The following is a 20,425-nucleotide window of genomic DNA, read 5'->3' as shown; positions in this document are numbered from 1 at the left end:
ACTATATTTGTTGCAAATGTCTGCATGTGGGTTATTGTATCTCAGTTAGACATTTGAAGCATTGATCCAGGCAATCACCTAGGAAGCAAGCAGGTCTATCCTTTGGCAGTTCTTTATGCTGTCTAAAATGGCTGCTCTAACATCCAGTTGTGGGTGGTGCTTACCTCCCTACTCAGTTTGGCAAGGTTTTTTTGCCCAAGTATGCAGATTCCCTGGATCTGTAATCAAAGTTCTTGCCAGATTACAAGTTACAATGGCTACCCTGCAAAATAAATATATACATAGTTTGTTGATATGCCACAACACCGTCTGCCAAAAAGAGCAGCAGCTGGCACTTCAGCTCCTTTTCGATATAGCCCCCTTTAGGGAACACCATCCGCATACAATTTATTATTTTATTACAGTTTATATGCTTGTAAAAAAATACTTATTTTACTTTAGTGGTTCTGGACCTTTAAGAAACCCAGCATTTCTTCAGTATCAGAAGTTTCCTATCAGGGACCACTAGTGTTAGCCTATTAATTTGGGGCTTATTTTGTGAGGAACTGTAATGCTTACATAAACTTTTGAAAGTTTTAACAAAAGCTGTGAGTGGAAGTATTATTTGGACAAGGAACTCTAAAGGTGAAGTGGTGCTTTTGCTCAAGTTGTAACAAACTACCTGCCATTTCAAAGTCTGTTTTAGCTAATTTTCCCTTTGACTGCACTATCCAGCCTGTTTTCCTTTCATCTTCCACTATCACCCTTGTCTAGATTTTTTTTTTGACCTTCTGGAATTTGTACACTGCATCTTTTATTATATCCAAATAGCTTAGATCTGCTGGCCTTTTTACAGAAACTCCCCATCAGAAATATAAATGATTATATAAAGTCTCGTCATAGATGTATATTAATTTAAAAATGGGTTCCATATATATTTGCTAAAGAAAAAACTGAGTACAGCAGGGCACAGAAATGCAAAGTTCATGTTTGGGCATTGTGAGCAATACCTATTACTGCGGTTTCCCCTAGGGTGAGGCATTTGATGAAGTTTTATCCTTCAGAGGTCTTCAAATTTTGCTTTAAATATGGCCAGCATGGCCATTACTCAAATCAAAGGCTTAAAACACTTTTCCTCTTCTGTAATTTTTGCTCTATTGGCTCATGGGAGCCTAGTGTTTCACCACTGACTTCACTTTGAAAGTCTGGTAGATTATTCAAACTCCTTTTGAAATGTTGGCCAAGGAAAAACCTGCAACCTGCCTTTTGTAAGCAAGTGACATAACAGAGACTGGCTTTATGGTAGCTCTGCCCTATTGGGCATTTTATCATTACCTTGAGCCTGAGTTGCTATTATCGACCATGTGTGGGTTACTGCGATCAGAAACTCGCATCTTGAAAACATTCCCATGGCAGAGGGAGCCCTTTAGCCAGCACCATTCAGGTGTTTTGTCGGGTCTATATTAGGTTATCGATAAGGGAGTTCGCCAAACTGCAACTACATCGGAAATGTAGTTCAGAAAATTCGCTCTTGTGGGGGGCTGTGCCCCCACCCCCTGCTAATTATATACAGCAACCCCGAGATCACACTACAGTGAGGAAAGGGCAAATTTTCCAATCTTCACCATACTGTGATCTCACCATCAACAGTTCATTGAACTGCATTTCCGATGTAGATGCAGTTCGGCTAACTCACTTATGGATAACACAACAGACCCATTTTATCATACGAATTTACTTAGTGATTGAATACGACGTATACGAAAGCAGCTCCTTAATTTTCTATCACTACTTTCCAGCTAAGTGAATATTTAGAGTGTGCTACTTGCTCTTTACATCTAGTGTGTTTAAATTGTACATTTTTCATATTTTATAGATTTTCTTCATTTCATTATGCATGCGCGTCCAACTAGTTCTTTGCTCAGATCATGACAAGTTACCCATAACAGTAAACATTTGAATTCTTCACTGCTGCAGTATCCCAGGGTTGCATCTTGCCAAGGATACAGCACCAAACCAGCTTTCCAAAGCTACAACCCCCTCCTACACACTCACTCTGGCTGCATATAGGCTTAATGCTTTTTGGAAGGAAGTATAACAGCAGCCAGACTAACTAAAATCTTAAGGACTTTTTTGCCCAAAGAGAAAAAAAAGGGGGAATTCATCCTGAAATGATCACAACTATTGTAACCAATCAAAAACTAAGTACAACAATCTTAACAATAAAAGTTGTAACTCATAGCAATTCTGCACAAAGGGGATGGTGGGTGCAGCTACAGAAGTAGTGAAGAATTCAAACATATACTGTTATGGGTATAAACTCCCTAATGGGTCCCTGGTTATTGGCTCGGCACCAACTAGAAAATATTTTCCTTTTGCCAACATGACTTCCAGTAGCAGGCTTTCTTGCCTCCTTTGGTATATGCTGCATGTACTCGTGAAAAAGGTGCCTAAAAGAAATTAAAACTGAATCATCCAAGCAGTCAGTTTGTTATTGGGTGCAAGCTCCCCTTGTTCTGTGAGAGCAGACCCAGTCTGTGAGGAAGTTTGTGGCAACTGCACTTGGCCAATTCCATAAGCAGACATTTTGCCTGGCCAAAGTCGTTACCACACTATTTTTGTTAAATCTCTGCAGTTCTTCAGACGTACTTTGGAAATCAGTGGAAAGGGTAGAAACATTAGGAATATACCTTGGCAGATGGGTTTTAAAGAGGTCCTGGTTGCCAAAGATGCCAGGTTTTTATGGGTTAAATCACAGCCAGCACTTCTATGACATTTATGTGCTCGTCTGTCCAATTTTTCCCCACAACATTGCACTTTTACTCCCACAGAAACTGCAACACAAGTGAACTAGTGTCAACATCTTGAATTTTGGAGCTTTCACTTAGACTGAGGAAGGAGAGATCCAAACCCTGTCTCCAGGAGTGCTCCTTTTTTGGGACAAGGAGCAGTCTGGAATGAAAGCCCCTTCCTAACTGCTTTGCAGGAACATGTTCTATGATGCACGCTTCAAAGCCGTGTTGGAGCACCTGAGGATACAAGTTTGGTTTGGAGGAGGAGGAGGAGGTATCCCACAGAGGAGGATAATCTATCCATTGTCAGCTATACCCCTCCTGAATCACCTTTAAAACCCATCTGCTTGAAATTCCCCAACAAAGCTGGAGCATTTAGGGACAGATTTTAAACTGGAAGGGGAGAAAAGTTAAAAGGTCTCCAACACAGTCATTCTGAAGCCAGTGCTCAACCCTTTCTTTGGAAAATTCTCTTGTTTTTTGGGTTTGGGATTGTTACCACTTAAAATTTTCGCCTGGAATCCTGATCGTTACTAAGCAGAGTTCTCTGCTTATTTTGTCCTTTGAAGGGGTTAGAGGTTTTAGATGGAAAGAATCTGGGGACCTGAAAAATCCTAGAATCCCCCTGCATTAGTTTGCCTCCATCATCCTACTGTGCGTACATAAGTAGCAGCAGGCCCACACAAAACTATGAGTCTAGAGAACTCATTTTCTGACCAGGTTATCTGAAAAGTTTTAATTACATACATAAAAAAATCAAAATAGCTGAAGCCCAGATTTTTGCCTCATTTGGTCTAGTTCTCAAGCTTTGTGGCTTTCATCCAAGTAATTAAAACTGAAGTCTATCAATAGTGACAGAATTGAGATTCTGACTTCATAACCTTCAAAAAATGCATTCCAATATAAAACCCGTTATTCTACCAACTTTGAGTTTATAAGAGCAACGTTTAAATTTTGCCTATTGTGGGCATTTGTCTGTCCATTTTTGGGTTTTGCCAGATTTCTTGCAATAAAAGGTTGAGAGAGATGAATAGAAGCCCTGGAAAGGTTATCAGCACAATCACACTAAGATATTTTTAAAGACAAGTTAGTCTGTTCCACATGAAACTTCTGGGCTGAGGCAAGAAATTTCTTCCATATTTTTAGCTCACTTCAAAATTAACTTGAAGTCTAATGAGCCAGAAGAAAAGTCTCTTACCCTGTATGTCTAACCCATCTTCCCTACTAGCCCAGGGAACTGGATTGGAGGAGGAAATGTGTTTTTTCATTGCCTGACCTGTGAGAATGATTGCAACACCATCAGCTGTACAATGAACAGATAAATGTGTTTGCATGTGAAACTACACAATTTATCTGCTTTGAGGAACATATAGGAGATTAATCAGGAGCATTACATGCAGCTTTTAACATCCTCCAAAGTGTGCAGAATAGGAGGAATGGGTGCAGAAATATGGATTTGTTGTTCAAGTAAATCATATTTGCCCAACTGTGGTGGAACATCTGGTGTTCCGAAGCAAGTACATCCCTCAGTCTGGAAACAGTCACAGAAAAGGAGACCGCTTCCACTGGTATCAGTTCGGGCTTACTATCCATGGAATCAGAGTCTTTGGTTACAGTATCTCTGGGTCTTGATCATATTCATCAAAAAAATTCATCTTCTTCCTTAAAAAGAATAGCAGTATTAGAAGCATATAGCACCCCATACCTGACCAACAAACTCCTGGCCAGGATAATTTTACAGGCAGGAACCATTTATTTTCAATGCCTAAATTTCTACATCTCTAAGGGGTGAATGGCTTGAGGACAGCATATCAGCCCAAACAAAAGGTCTTGAAGTATCTCCCAAGCCCAAAACAGGGCACTGGCCAGCAGGGCTACACCAGAGGGACTTGAATAGATGAGGTGTGAGGAACCAGCAGTGGCCACTGCAGAATGACCCACCTTTGGCTGGGGCACAGTAACAGCCCACGTTTCATGTTTTCTTTTTAGGTGCATTAGAAAAACCAGAAGGACTGGGGCAAGTATCCGTACTGTAGCAGGAGCGAGAAGCCTGTTTGCTGGCAAGTTATACCTGATGGAGTTTGTTGGGAGGCGAGTTGTCATTCGTAAGCATAAACTGCACACGACCCTTCTAGTTCAAATTTATCCCACAAAACTAATAAGCTGCGCACAAGAACTCCCTGTTAAGAGAAACAAATCAGCTGCTCTGCAAAATCACAAACCTAAGCCAACCAAGTGTAAGCAGAAGTAGTCACATACTCCTGCTGTTCTCCTGCGATAAAAACTTTCAAACTATCCAGAAACATAAATATAGCCCTAAGCACTAAATCCCAGCCAAATCCTAGAAAGCAATCCATAGAGAGGGAAACTAATAGAAGAACTACCAACATGCCTGAAAAGCCAGAATTCTTAAATTGACATACCACTATTTACCATAAGAACAGTAAACATTAAAAAATATTAAAAATGTAATTTACACGTTTGAAATGAGTCTCTAAAAGGGACCTTATTGGTCTGCTGTACCAGAGACGTCTCAGACGTATCTGTACAAAAATGCAAGAAAATGCTGAAGACTTCAGTTGTTCTGTCCACTTTTTCACTTCTCTCGAAAAGTTATTATCCTATAGGCAGCCTCAGTGATGGGGGGTGGGGGTTTGAAGGTTTGAGAAGTTTGCCAGGTTCTTGCTCCTTGGCAGGCTACAACCCACAGACTACTGCAGCAGTGAGAATGACAAACATCTTTGTCAGTTTTGTGGTAGTCTTATCCATGATTTTGTTTGAAATTAAGACTACTCTGTACTGTCAGGGGGGAAGAAGGCTTTGGAATTAAAAAAATTAATTTACAGGAAAAAAAATCACGCTAATAAAGTCCAGAGAATGACAGCCCAAGGGGAAGGAATGCATGCAAATCCAGCAGTGAGGACCAGATTCCAGAGATTTATAAAAATACACCTATCCAGCGTCAGTTGTTTCATGTGAAAAGCCCAACGGCTACAGAAACAGGTCAGGACACTTGTGTTATAAAGAGCTTTCAAGAATCTACAGTTTGTCAGAAGTTAAGTAATGAATTTTACAGCTCAGTAAGATCACACAGACAATTCTGGGGTCTGTTGTTTAATCCAACTTCTCGTCAGTGAGGAATTTCAGTGCTCCTTCCACATACAGATTTTTTTTTCTTAACAGTACTCTAATCTCCCCAAAACATGGTTTAATGGCTATTTTAATTGTCCATATACCGCATTTACCCTTGTCCTCCCTTCTCACCACAAAATGAGAAAGTGTCAGAGGTGGACTAGTTACCCGATTAGAGAGACTAAATTAAATACTACTTCTGTACCACAAAATATTGTGCTAACTGCTGTCATCTAAAATTGCCATGCAATTCTGTTAGGCAGTTCAGAGCATTAAGGTAATATAATGCTGTTGAAACTCATCTTGTACTCCTAGGTTTGACTACCTGAACTCCCCTTGCAAAGCACAGAGCATGCCAAAGAGGTTCTTGTGCTTAAATGGTTAAAAAAAATTCTAGTTTCAGTTAAACTAAGCAACGACTGTATTTCTTGCACAACAAGCACATGCAATAGACATCTCTGACACCAGCCCTCCTAACACACTGTTTGAAGGGACAGAAACTTACCATTTCTGACGTCAACTTAATATTTACAGAATTAGTTGAAATAATTATAAGTAGACCAAATGAGGCTGCTCCTGCTGCGGTGTAGGGTTTTTGAAGGGATTAAAACTAGGTTCTATTTTCAACAAAACCAAAGCCAAAACAGCATTTTGATGGGAAATCAGGTCATTAAAGAAAGCTTATTTTGCTAAACAATGGAATCGTTTGGTCTCATCAAAACCCTCAGAAAAGCCCAGCAGGGGCAAGTCCCTCCCTTTACTTTAACTGTACACTTTCTTAATACATTTCCTTTTGCTCCCTTTTCAAAACAGACATCCGTTAAAATCAGCCTTGCTAATATGGACACTGTAGGACTTCAGCATGAATGAAAATAGCTAAATATGCTCAAGGGAAATGCCAGTCCAATTTATAGGGATGCTTCAGGCACAGAAATGTTGATGGTGCTAGAAAACAACTTGCCTAGGTTGCTCCTTCAGAAAAGTCTGTTGAACCAACTCCCCACTGCTCCCTCCCATCCATACACACTAAGCTGAAAGTGGGACAGGATAACAAGTAGAACAGGAGAAACTATAGTTGTATAAAATCTTACCATAACTTTAGATATCCTTCTCTTCTACATGCTGCTGTATCCATAACATGGGGGAGTCTGCCGCTGATTGACTCGTACACATCCAGCCATTTTACAAAAGATAGTTGCTACTGCGAAGGTACGTGTGACGTCCTGCGTGATGTCCTGCGTCTCCGTTAATGTTGGCCATAAACAGACTGGTATAAAAAGGATGTCAGCACGCACCTACCTCAAAACTGAATGCTGCCAGAATCAGCGACTACAGAGTGGGTAGTTAGGAGGAAGGCAGGGTGGGAAACTATACAGCAGCATATAGAAGAGAAGGACATCTAAGGTTATGGTAAGATTTTACACAACTACACTATGTCCTGTTCATATGCTGCTGTATCCACAACATTAGGGAGAGTGCAAAAGATCATGTTGTTAAAAACTGGGTGGAGGAAAAAATAGGCATTTTCCACAAAGCCATGAAGGATGGCTCTGGCAAATTCTGCCTTGGACCTAGAAATGATGTCCATCTTATAGTGTTTGGTGAAGGTATTGACAGACCATGTGGCTGCTTCTAAACCGGCAGCTGTATCCAAGCCCTTAAAGAAGGCACTAGAGGAGGACACTGCCCTAGTGGAATGTGCCTTAACTGGGAAGGGAAGCCTTCTGCCAGCATCTATATATCATATAATAGACAGCTTAGGTTGTCAAATGCTTAAACAGACACCTAAGCATCGAAACATTACAATATTGAATGGCCACATACACAAATTCTTTCCTCGGGAAAGAATTTGCTAGGCTGTCCGGAAACAAAATAAACAAGGAAAACCCAAACATAGTGGGGGGACTGTGCCCCCCACCCCCCCAACTAAATATTCCAACTCCAATCACTCTACATTGGGGAAAAAGGCAAATCCCAGATAACGGCCAAGTGACTTCTTTCTCAAGGAAAGAAAGAATTTGCATATGTGGCCGTTCACTATTCTAAGCATTCGACGCTTAGGTGTCAATGTTTAAGCATTTGACAACCTAAGCTGTCGATTATGTAATAGGAACCCTTTTGCCAGGGGCTGCACAGAAAAAGGAAATAATCTTAGACATCCATGAGGAGATGGTTTGCATGGAAATAAGATGACCCAGGGCTCTTGGGTGGTAGGACACAGAGCCTGTTTGATTTACGGATGGAGATGGTCTTGGCCAAATAGTATCAGAGTTGTCTATGTACATCCAAGGAGTGAAGGATCCTTTCAGCAGGGTTTTGAGGTGAAGAAAAGTCAGAAGGTTGATGGCCTGATTCAGGGAAAGTTCATTGACCACCTTAGACATGAAGGATGGGTTGGTACATAGTCTGTCCTTGTGGAAAACTGTAAAAGGTAAGAGGCCATAAGGGCTTGTAGCTCGGAAACCCTTCTGCCTGAAGTAATGGCCACCAAAAGAATTTCCATGTGCAGTTTTGGAGAGAACAGTCCTTGGCTGGGTCAAAAGGTGGTAGGATTAACTTTTCCAGAACAAAATTTAGATACCAAGGGGGTGGAATGGGCTTCCTTGGAGGTCTAAGGTGTAGCACCCCCTCTAGAAATAGCTTAACTTCCAGTCTAGACGTTGGGGGGGGGGGGGATGAGAGGAAGGCATGCTGAGATGGCAGACAAGTGTGTTGTAATGGAAGAAGAAGACAATCCAGATTTAATCAGATCACATAGGTAAAACTAAACCACTGGGGGTTCCTACTGTCATTGATGGATATTTTGTTTTAGACACCAAAACAGAAAACCCCTTCCACTTGGATATATAGGATTTTCTGGTAGTTGGTTTTCTGGCCTCCTGCGGAACCTGAAGCATATCCTCTGTGTAAAGGTGTCTGAAGGGAATTAACACCCCATCACCCACAATGCAAGGTGCAGGGTGGATAGTTGGGGGTGTACAAGAGTTCTCCTCTCCTGTGTGATCAAGTTCATTTGGTGGGGTAACTTGTGGCGATTGCCCTTGGCTAGATGATGTGCTAGAGGGAACTAGTGCTGCCTTTGGCCAATAGGGGATCATCAACAAGAGTTGTGGTTGTTCTCTCTGAATCTTCAGCAAAACTTTTTGTATGAGAGCGAGGGGGGGGGATGTATAGGCGAACTTCTCCTTCCAAAGAAATGAAAGAACATCCACCCTCAATGCTTCAAAAAAGATGGTATCCTGGAGCAGAAGGTTGGGAGTTGCCTGTTCATGGGGGAGGCAAAAAGACCCACTTGCGGTATACCCCATTGATGGACCAGGTCCACGAACACATCCATATTTAGCATCCATTCATGGGATTTAGTCATGGTCCTGCTTTAGAACATCTGCCATCACATTTTCTGCAGAACGTATGCAGACTGCTAGAAGGTTTACTTGTTTGTCTAATGCCTGCAGAGCCAATCTGCACAGGAGATAGGACCTTGTCCCCCAGCTTGTTGATGTACCGTAGCACAGTGGTGTTATCTGTGTACCATCTCAGCACTCCTGGCAGGATTTGATCCTTTAAGATCTGGAGGGCCAATATCAAGGCTCTCATCTCCTAGATGTTGATGTGCTCCCTCTGTTGGTTCAGGGTCCCAGAGTTTCTCACCCTCCATTCTCCCAAGGTTGCTCCCCAACCTATGTCTGAAGCATCTGTGTACAGGTCTCGACTGGTGGGCAGGGGGTGGGTTGGCCAATATTTGGGCTATCTACCAATTCAGTTCCATGGAATGCAACGGTAACAGAGGAACCATGAACTCCAGGGGGTGCAGGTGTTGCTTCCAGACTAAGTACCATTGGAATTTTCCTCATGTGTAGTCTTGCTAGGGGTACCATGGGAATGGTGGAGGCCATGAATCCCAGCAGTCTGAGAAACTCCCTGGCCAACAGCATTTGGAGAGGGAGTATACCCTTAAAATAAGAAGTGAGGGGCAATTTTGTCTGGAAGAAGACAGGCTAACACTGTGAGGGTGTCAGGGATGATTTTTAATCTCATTAGCCTCATACGCAATACTATGAAGTGCATGATCTCAGACTTCATCTGGACATCCCTAGACCCACATTAATTTGGCTTTATCAAAGGAAAGTCCTGCCTCTAACCTCACTAATTTCTTTGAAAAAAGTAAATGAAGCAGTGGATAGTGACTATGCAGTGCATACAGCACATCTACATCTGCCAAAGGTCTTTGACATGATTCCTCATGCAAACATTATCGATAGACTTGTAAATCTGAATACAAATCCTTACATTGTGCTTTGAATAGCTAACAAGTTGTCTGAAAGAACCCATGTTATTAGAGTAGTAGGTGCCACTTCTAAAAGCAAAATGGTTACCAGTGGTGTATCACAAGGTTCATTTTGGGCCCTCTGTTTAGCATACATTTCTCAGACCTTCAGGCCAGCAGTTCTGGCAGATGACTAAATTTGGTGTCAAGTGATCTTCAACTGACTTAACTACTCCAACATGGCTGAGACAATATTAAAAATTGGTGCAACAACAATGGTCAAATCAAATGTAACAAAATGTAGCATAGTTCTTTTTGGTAAACTGAACAGTTTTAATATATAGGAGATGCACTCCTCCAACCAGACAAGGTTGTAAGTGTTCTGGGTACTTGTAATTCCCTATCATTTGATCATCATCTCCACATTAGATTGGAAAGCCTTTCATCTAGCCCATTTAATTTCTAAAGACATCTTCACTAGATCCAAAATAGTCTTAAAGACCCTTTACGCATATCTTATCAGACCCATTACTGAATATAATGCACCTTTTGGCATGCGCTTATCTAAACATACAATACAAAAATTATGCACCTCCAAAGACAATCAGGCCATCTAAAGAGTGAAGAGAACCAACCACCAAAGCTGCAGTTTAATTGTTTATTAAAAGGTAAGCGCTTTTGTGTAAAAATACTTCAGACCATTAAAAGTAGTAAATCCAACATCTTTAAATGCACATCATAGTTAATTATCAATCAAATAAACCAGTAAGGACACTTATCCAATAATTAAAACTCAATGGCAACCTTGAACACATTAATGAACTAGCTTCTGACTTTTCAAAAAAGGTTTTAAAAGAGACATTATCATTTAAACCATAACCCATATCTGCTTGCAGGTTTATGATCCATTTACCTCTTCATTTTCAATCCAATCAATCAAGCTACCTCCTCTAATATTCTCAGTGATGAGACAGCACCATAAATTCAAAAGAACGCCCTTCAGCTTAACATGTTTATTCAGACCATTGGTAGGAATCTCTCTCCTTATATCACTCAGATGTTCAAGTACCCTAAGCCGCAAGTCTCCGACTGGTCATACCAACATAAAAATGGGGGTATGTTTTGCAAGTTGCTGTATACAACTAAACCAGAACTTGTACAGTCTGCATAAAAATGATCAAATCTAACCACTGTAGTAGGATAAAAAAAATTCTCCCCCAAAATACAAGTACAATCTTTACAAGACCGACAGGGATAGGTCCCTATCCTGACAGTTTAGATAATCTCTTCTTTAACATAATCTACGCTTCAAAGACAAAGCATTCTTAAATACAAAAGACCGAGTCTGTCCAACTATATTTCTTATTTTTTCATCTACCAACAGGATTGACCAGTTATGCTTAATCATTTCACATACAAAACTATTACTTGAATAAGTTAAGGATACCCTTAACTTTCCATCTGAGCGATTCATAAATTTCTCTCAAATGCCCATCTTCTGAAAAGAAAGGCTTACCAATGCTCCGTCTCAAAGACTTCTTCCTTTCTATAACCTCTCTACAAATTCTGTAAACTAATGTATCAAAAGCTCTATCCATCTCTAAAGGATCTGTATGAAGTCTAGACATTCTCAATACCTAAATTTTCATTGAATTCTTAAAAACAAGCCTGGGATGGATGCTGGAACGATGTAGCTTATTCTTCCAGCATGGCTTCTTGTATATTTTTGTGCCAAAGTTGCCAAATGAGTCTTTAGAAAAAAATCACATCTAAAAATTCAACACTACACCTAGAAAAATTAGCTGTAAATTAAATTTTTTTTTTGGAGATTGGCAACCCTTTCTCTGTACTCAGTCTCAGACACCTCTATGGCACAGTATGTCTAGCCTTTCTTGCCATGAAAGATACAACTCTATTTGATCTTCTATTCTCTCAAAGAATGAATGGTACAAATACTCCTTTATAGAAACTAAACCATCATTAGATTAGACACATTGGCAAGATAGAGTCATATCCCAGTTATTCCTCACCTCTGGAACAAACTTTCACTGCATGTCAAGCATAGTAGCACTTTGGTACCATCAAGATAAACCTACATAATTGAATGGACAGCCTCAAATTCTATCCTGGTCTAGCCAGTCTTGCCCTCCTTGAAGATACAGGGAATTTTTGAACAGATGTTTGGCTAAGCTTGAAATAGTCTGCAGACCAATTTTCTAGTGCTTACCTATGAACCTATAGACAGAAACTGTCCTTCCAACGTCATTCTATATGGATTTACTTGGCTTAATTCCAGTCCCACAAGTTTTAATAAATATACTGACATTCTCTCACAGACTGAATTCTCACCAACTCCCAAAAAATACTTGGCCACAGGTTATCTCCTCAATACTCTGAGTGATCACCTACCTGTCTTTGCAATAAGAAATCAAACTGTACCAAAACACTGCTACATCCTTGCTAATAATCTCCTTCAGTAAAGACCAATTAATCTCAAACTTAAAATCTGAACAAGAGAAAAAAAAAGCATGGAAAGGGAAGCAAATCAAAATTATCTGCTCATCTACACTATAAAATATGTCAAAAAACCCAAATCATTACTACCAGAAAGAGTTACTATATTAAAACACAGGCAGCAAATTGCAATAGCCCCAAAGCTTTCTGGTCCATACTCATACCAGCTCCATCAACTCAACCTTCTTCATCCAATCAACTGACAGAATAGCCCGTCAATTCAATTCCCACTTTATCCAAATAGCCTCAATACTAGAAGACAGTAGTATGCCCTAACCCCCATGGTATTTTCCAGCACATTGTTACATCTATCCCAACTTCTACAATAAAAAGAAATTACTTCTTAACTTACAATTCATCACTCGAACTCCTCTGGCAAGTTATCAGGTATTGATCATAACAGCAGCTGATGCCCCAGCATTTCCTATCTCTGTCCTGATAAACAATTACAGTGCAGAAGGCTTTGTCCCCCCACTATGGAAAAAGGTTACAAACTACCTCTATATAAAGGTAGTAACTACAGATCTTTCCAACTTCCGTTCTACAGCCACACTGTATCCTCTGTCAAAAATACTGGAGAGATGCATCCAATCTCAACTTCTGTCCTTTATCATGGACAGCTGACTCTTACCTCTTGCACTAAATGGTTTCCAACTTTCCATTAACACCTCAGCCTCCTTAGTTTTGTAAAAACTATTAACTACAGTCAAAATAATGGTAAAGGTCTCAGCATTTTCCTCAGACTTATCTAAAGCTTTTGACATGTCACACCAAAAATTGGTTCACAAACTGCCTTCCCTAGGGTTACATGAAACCTCAACATCTTGGATTGCCAGTTATCTCAGACAGCTGGCAGTCTGACAGCAAAACATACTTTTCTTCCTTATTACAGTTGGTGCCCTTCAAGGGCCAATTTACTGTTCAATATGTTCATAAATCACCTTTACTTGGCTACTAAAGCCTGTATCATCCAGTCCTCAACTCATTCATCTGCTCTGAAAAAGCCTAGATTCACCCCAAAGCTACTAAATGACCTTAAACAACTTCAGTTACTTCCTCCTGCATCACCAAACTAAGCTTCTGCAAGTCACAGATGAAAACCTAAAATTTGATCAGCATGAAAAACAAGCAGCAAAAAAGACCTCACCAAAATTTACGCACACACTACAGAGTATAAACAATACCTGACAGAATGCCAGGAAAAGCACTGCTAAATTCTCCTCATTCCAACACTATTATACACTGCTCCCATCCTGGTCAACTTCCAATCCACTCAACTCTTCCTATTAGACCGGTGATACAAGTCAGCAAAAGTTGCCTCTAACCACCACTAGAGGTGCAAGAGAAATTAAGTTTGGATTCATGCATGAATATCTGGAGATACCAAGTGCCAGGGCAACTTTCTTCACTTGTTAGCAATGCTACCTTTTTCACTACACTCTTCTTTCTAGACTGCAGATTTACAAATGACTATCAGAATTTGTGATTAAAGCAGTTTATTGAAATTCTGAATTCAGTGGGAGGGAAAGAAGGGTACAGTTGAAACAGGACTGGAGAATTTCTGAAGGAAGTTTTACAACTCGAAAGCTATTAAGTAGCTTTCTATGCTTCATCCAATCTGCAGCTGTAAGATAAACATAAATAAGCCATTCAAAGCCAAACACTGCATTTGCTGAACTAAAAAAAAAGACACTGCTTGGCCACTTCAACAGGGGCATTTTCTTGCCAGCAAAGTAGATAGCATACATTTACATTCTAAAGTGGGCATTTCAGCAGCTAACAAGCTCACCCTTCGTGAATGAAATCTTCAAGTGCAGCACACTCTGAAACCAGTGGAGGCAGGTCACTCTTCAAAGCCACATAGGACAAGATAGGCAGGAGGTCATCAGCACCACTAGAAAGAGGGTAAAAATCAGAGGTTGGAAGTCAAGCAGTGCAAGTAACAAGTTAGAGCTTCACAAGCAAGGCAAACTAGACGTTTAGTCATCTAAAGACATTTAAGATACTTAAGATGTATGCAGTATCAACTACTTTGCTTAAAAGGTATTATTCCCTTTATTATAAAGCAGTCAGTTCAAGTGTGCTAACAGACTAGATTTGCACACATTATAGACAGAGATGCTTTTATTTATTTATTTTTTTACTTTCCCCATAGACATGCATGAAACAAGAAAAAAGTCTTTCTGAATTAATCAGCCATGTTACATTACCTAGGTTTTGTGCACATCCCAAAAAAATAATTTTGAAGAGTAAACCAAAACTAATTTTAAGCTTCAAAATACAGAATTTAAATCACCAATACACAATGCACTAATTGCTTTTTTCTTAATTTAATAAGTTTGAGTGCAAAACTAATTGATGCTTATTTGCTCCTTAAATACTAGGCTGCCAATCAGATCTTGCAACTAATTAAGAGTAGTAAAGCCTTAAAAACACTTTCATCACAAAAAAAATTAACTTTTTTTGTGGACACAATTATAAAATACAATTTCTAATGTTAGTGTTAAGACAGATCAGAGTTGCTTTGTATTTGTTAATTGCTTATTTTGGACAATTACGGTACTATTTTAGAGTATATCTACATTAAACCTGAATCCTTAGGTAGGGTGTATTAAGTGTTTTTTTTTTTTTTTGTGTGTGGATACAACGTTAAAGACATGCATTTATCATAAAAAGAAATGAAGTTTTAATACTCAATTAGTTGTAAGATCCGATTGGCAGCCTAATATTTAAGGAACAAATATGCATCAATTTTATTTGCATTCAAGCCTGGTATTATATTAAGCCAAAACAGCTCAATGTACTGTCTATTGGTGTATTCAATTTTATATCTTGAAACCTGGAATTAGTTTTGGTGGACTGTTTTGCTTGTTTTTCATGTAAAAAAAAAAATACTAAACATGCAAAGTAGAAACTTTGCATCTGACGTCTGAAAGAGCTACTGCAGATGCACTTTAGGGTACACATTCAACATGGTTACATAGTTACTGCATCTGGTAGCTAAAACCAAGGTGAAAATTGTTTTATCCAACAATGTTTAAGCCAAAGAGAAAAGTACTTTTCCTCTTGATGGATCTTAAGTGAAAAAACATTCCATTTAGAATAGAGTAAACAGAATGCTGTAGGACTGTGGGAAAACAGGTACACAAGAGACTACAAAACCATTATCTTTTTATCAAAGATAATCTAATCCAGACATAATGCAAAGAATCCAAATGTTGCAATATGGTTTCAGCAACAAATCTTTCACATTTACATGGGAAAATGTGTAGGTCTTTCAGCTACCTTTAATCTATTTAAACTTAGGAAGCTGCTGTTAGAAATCAAAGCTGCAATTTCTAGACTACTGCTGTTACATCTCTAAATGCCTGTTTAGAGCTAGATGCCGCAATGAAAGAAATATAGTGTTCAATAACAGAATACCGTAGTCTCAGACAGCTATCAAAGGGAGATTGGTACTGTCCCATTTTGTTTTGAATAGCTATCTTATGAATTAAATGATTAAGGCATACACTAAGCTCAGAGTACATGAAGAAAATTCAAACTGCCTTGTGAGGCATGAAGGAAAAAAAATGGATAGTGTTGTGTGAACAGCTCAGATTTGGGGAGACTATCCATGTCACATTCTGAAACTGTACAGCATTATCTTTTATTTGAAAGTCATGATTACTTTCTTGCTCAGCGCATCTGCTTACTGCAACAATACTGCTCAAATGTACAGAATGTCCAGATTTGTGCCTCAGACTTTTGGTCTATCAGAATATGAGGTTTTCTGGCAGATCAGGGAGGACTGTATTCAACAAATTAGAGTTCATATCCTTCAGAAAATGCACGGTAAACTTTTATTCTAGCAACTTTCTAAGTTTAGAGGTTGTTTGTCTTTCGGCTTTTCCCGGTTAGGGGTCGCCACAGCGGAACTCCGGTCCACTAATGATTGGCAGTAGATTTTCACGAACACCGAGGTGCCAGCTCGACGTTCAACCTTCAACGAAGGCACACTCATTTACGGATGTCTTTCGAACGACCACCCAACTGCGGGGAGGACATGCAGACTCCACACAGAAGGCACTCCCCGCACTCCAGCAGAGAATCGACTGGGAGAACCTCTTGTTGTGAGGCAACAACGGTACCGCTGTACCACCGCAGATAAGTTATACAATATTTAAAAACTTTTTTTGGTCCACTGTCCCACCATTATTTCTGGCTTTGTCCAGATTTTTTTTTTTGTTATAAGAGATTGAGTTTTGGCTGTATTTATAAACCTGGACTATGAATTTGCACTACTAGAGAGTTTTAATATATGTTAATTTCCAGACTCAAATTATCTTTACGGAGCTGGAGAGACAGTACAGTTGTGTACACTTACCATAAATGTAGATGTTACAGTGTTTTCACTGTTGCAGTCATTACATTTGGGTAATCTGCTTGCAGGTTGCCCTCAAGTCGGCCTGAATAACAAAACTCTTGGGTCCTGCGTCGATTGCTGTCTCCTCTTCCATGACGTCAGGTAGTCAGGAGTATAAAACATGCAGCCGACACCATCTTCAGTTTTTCTTGCCCCAGATGTCAGGTGCTCCCCAAATGGGGAGCAAAAAAAAAAAAAAAATATATATATATTCATATATATACATATACACACACACACACACACACACACACACACACACACACACACACACACATACACACATTTTATATATATATATATATATATATATATATATATATATATATATATATATATATATAAACAGCAAATATATAAATGCACTTTTAGAAACAAACTTTACCTTCAACTAAAAGCAAATGCATCACAAAGGCTTTTGAGTATAGTGAAGGAAAGAAAAGGTATAGAAAGGGGGGATGGTGGGTGGGTAACCCGGACTACAACAGTGAATGCACTCTAGCATCTACATTTATGGTAAGTGTACACAACTGTACCATGTTCTTCGTGTTTCACTGTTGCAGTCATTACATTTGAGTAGAATCCCAAAGCTATGGATGGGAAGATGGAACTAAACAGCATTAGGAGCGGCTATAAGGCCCTGCAGGACTGCAGTGGCAAAGCCTGCCCTGGATTTGGAGAAGAGAGGTAAATAATGCTTTGTGAATGTATGATTAGAGCTCCAAGGAGCAGCTTCTAGAATGTCTTTGGTTGGGACCCCTCTGAGAAAAGCTGCTGAAGTAGAGGCAGCCCTGGTGGAATGTGATCTGATCCCCTTGGACACCGGTTTACCATGGTGAAAATAGCAGAAACGAATGCAGTGGCTTATCCATTTAGAAATATAGTCTGCTTTGAAATAGCCTTCCCCTCTGACCCTGCAGCAAATGCTACCAGTAGTTGCTCAGACTTTCTTAGAGATTTGGTACTATTTAAGTAGTATCTTAGTTGTCTGTGTACATCCAATGAATGCAGAATCCGCTCCCCCTTGTTCTGCGGATTTCGGTAAAATGTTGGCAGGTGAATGGTCTGGGTTAAGAGCCACACTGGATACCACTTTATGCATAAAAAAAGGATTGGTCCTGAGGGACACTGTCCAGGTAAAATATAATAAAAGGCTCCACTGCCATGAGAGCCTGTAGTTCTGTAACCCTTCTTGCTGAAGTGACTGCCAAAAGAAAAGCTGTTTTCCAAGATAGAAATTTTATATCCGCAGTAGCTGCAGATTCAAAAGGAGGCAGGGTGAGTTTTTCCAGCACAAAATTGAGGTCCCATGCAGGAGTTGGTGCTCTTCTGGGAGGCCTTAAATTTTTGGCCCCTCTAAGATACTGTTTAAGCAGTGGATGAGAAAAGAGGGGAGGCTCTGTGTTGTAATGAGCCGAGATGGCAGAGGCATGGATTTTTATTGAAGAAAAAGACAGGCCCTTGTCAAGCATCTCAGTCAAATATTGTAAAATCTGAGGAATATTGGGCTTTGCTGTGTCTATTCCCTGTGCTTGGTTCCAAGCACAGAATCTCTTCCGTTTATCAGCATAAGATTTTCTAGTACTAGGCCTTCTGGCTTCCAAAATGACATCCATCACAGATTTACTGAGAGGTGGTGTTTGAATAATTAGTTGATTAGCCATGTTGCAAGATTCAGAGTTTGGAGCGGAGTGTGCAGAATTTGATAGTTCTGCCGAGACAGTGGATGAGGTATTTGAAGCAAGTACCATGGAGGAAGGTGAGACATATTCCTTAGAAGCAGGTACCAGTGCTGGCGAGGCCAGTCCGGAGCAATTAGGATCATTTTTGGTTTTTCCTGTCTGACGTTTAGTAAGACCTTGGAGAATAGAGGCAGAGTGGGGAAAGGCATAGACCGATAGGTTTTTCCAGCTGAAGGATAGAGCATCCACTTTCCATGCTTTTTTGTGAGGAGTTCTTGTGCAGAATTTGTCCAACTGATAATTTTGGGGAGAGGCAAATAGATCCATGTCTGGGCTCCCCCATTTCTGTATTAACATGCTGAAGATTTTTGGGTCCAGTTTCTATTCGTGCGGGTCCATAAGATTTCTGCTTACGTCTGCCAGAGTATTTTGCTTTCCTGGCAGGAATTGAGCTTGAAGATGTATTTGGTAAGTCAAGGCTGTGTTCCACAAAGCCATGGCTAGTCTGCAAAGGGGGTAGGAATGTGTACCCCCTGCTTGTTATTGTCCGTCTATCAGTAGTTGTCCTGCTTGTTACTGTCCATCTATCAGTATTTGTCCTGGATGAAGTAAGTCCTTGAAGGCTGTCGGAGCATTCTGAACAGCTAGCATCTCTTTCTGGTTGATATGCAGATGCATTTGGTTTGGGCTCCATTTGCCCTGAATGCATCTCCCTGCCAGGTGAGCCCCACAAGCATAGTCTGATGCATCTGCAGTTAGGGTTTGGGTGGCAGGGGGTAGTGTGAATGACAGTCCCTTGTTTTGGTGACATGTCTCTGCCCACAAAAGAAACTCCTGTTGTAGGCAGGGAATGACAGGGAATCACTGTTTCCAGGCTGTGACAATGTTGACTCCATAAACTTTTTAGGTACCATTAAAGTTTCTTTATATGCAGTCTCGCATATGGAATTAGTAGAATGCAGGATGCCATGAACCCCAAAGCCTGCAGAATTTGTCTTGCAGATAACTGGGTTTTTGTTGCCATTTGTTTGAAGTATGTTGTCAGTTGCCTTTGTTTGTCTGGTGTGAGTTAAGCCATCTGGGCAGCTGTATTCAAACTTGCATCTAGGAATGTAATTATTTGTGAGGGTATCAGTTGTAATTTCTTTTCATTTACGGTGTACCCTAGGCATGCTAGAAGCCTTTTTACAAATGCCAGATGTTGAAGAGAGTGTCCTTGTCCTCTGCTTGAATGAGACAATCGTCCAGATAAGGATAAATCTGGATGCTTCTTTGTCTGCAGAATGCAATTACTGGTGCCAGGCACTTTGTAAAGACCCTGGGCGCAGTAGATAAGCCAAAGGGCAGTGCAGAGAATTGGTAATACAAAAAACCTGCTTTGAAGCGGAGGTATCTTCTGCAGGATTCCCTTATTGGGATATGCAGGTATGCCTCTTAAGTCTAGAGTTACTAACCAAGCATCCCTGCCTAGCATAGGCAGTAGCTGCTGTAAAGTCAGCATTTTGAATTTTGGAATGTCCAGAAACATGTTCAGAGTCGATAAGTCCAGTATTGGATGCCATGAATTGTTTTTTCTGGGTACCAGGAAAAGTCTTGAATAAAAACCTTGTCCTTTTTCCTTTTCTGGTACTGGTTGAATAGCCCCCATATCTAT

The 20,425-nt window shown here is 40.2% G+C and overlaps 1 protein-coding gene across 1 annotated transcript in view; it reads right to left on the bottom strand.

Annotated features, from left to right (window-relative positions):
* The window catches only part of VPS9D1 (VPS9 domain containing 1), a 1,026,884-nt gene that overhangs the window by 28,006 nt on the left and 978,453 nt on the right, over positions 1 to 20,425 (bottom strand). Inside the window, exon 14 of the mRNA XM_044081855.1 lies at positions 14,474 to 14,578. Coding sequence (XP_043937790.1) covers positions 14,474 to 14,578 — 105 coding nt within the window. The remainder of the gene's footprint in view (positions 1 to 14,473; positions 14,579 to 20,425) is intronic.

The sequence above is a fragment of the Protopterus annectens genome, chromosome 8.part1 (assembly GCF_019279795.1).
Source record: "Protopterus annectens isolate FY-2018-M chromosome 8.part1, PAN1.0, whole genome shotgun sequence".
NCBI lineage: Eukaryota > Metazoa > Chordata > Ceratodontiformes > Protopteridae > Protopterus > Protopterus annectens.
This window is presented reverse-complemented; position numbering and strand designations above follow the sequence as displayed.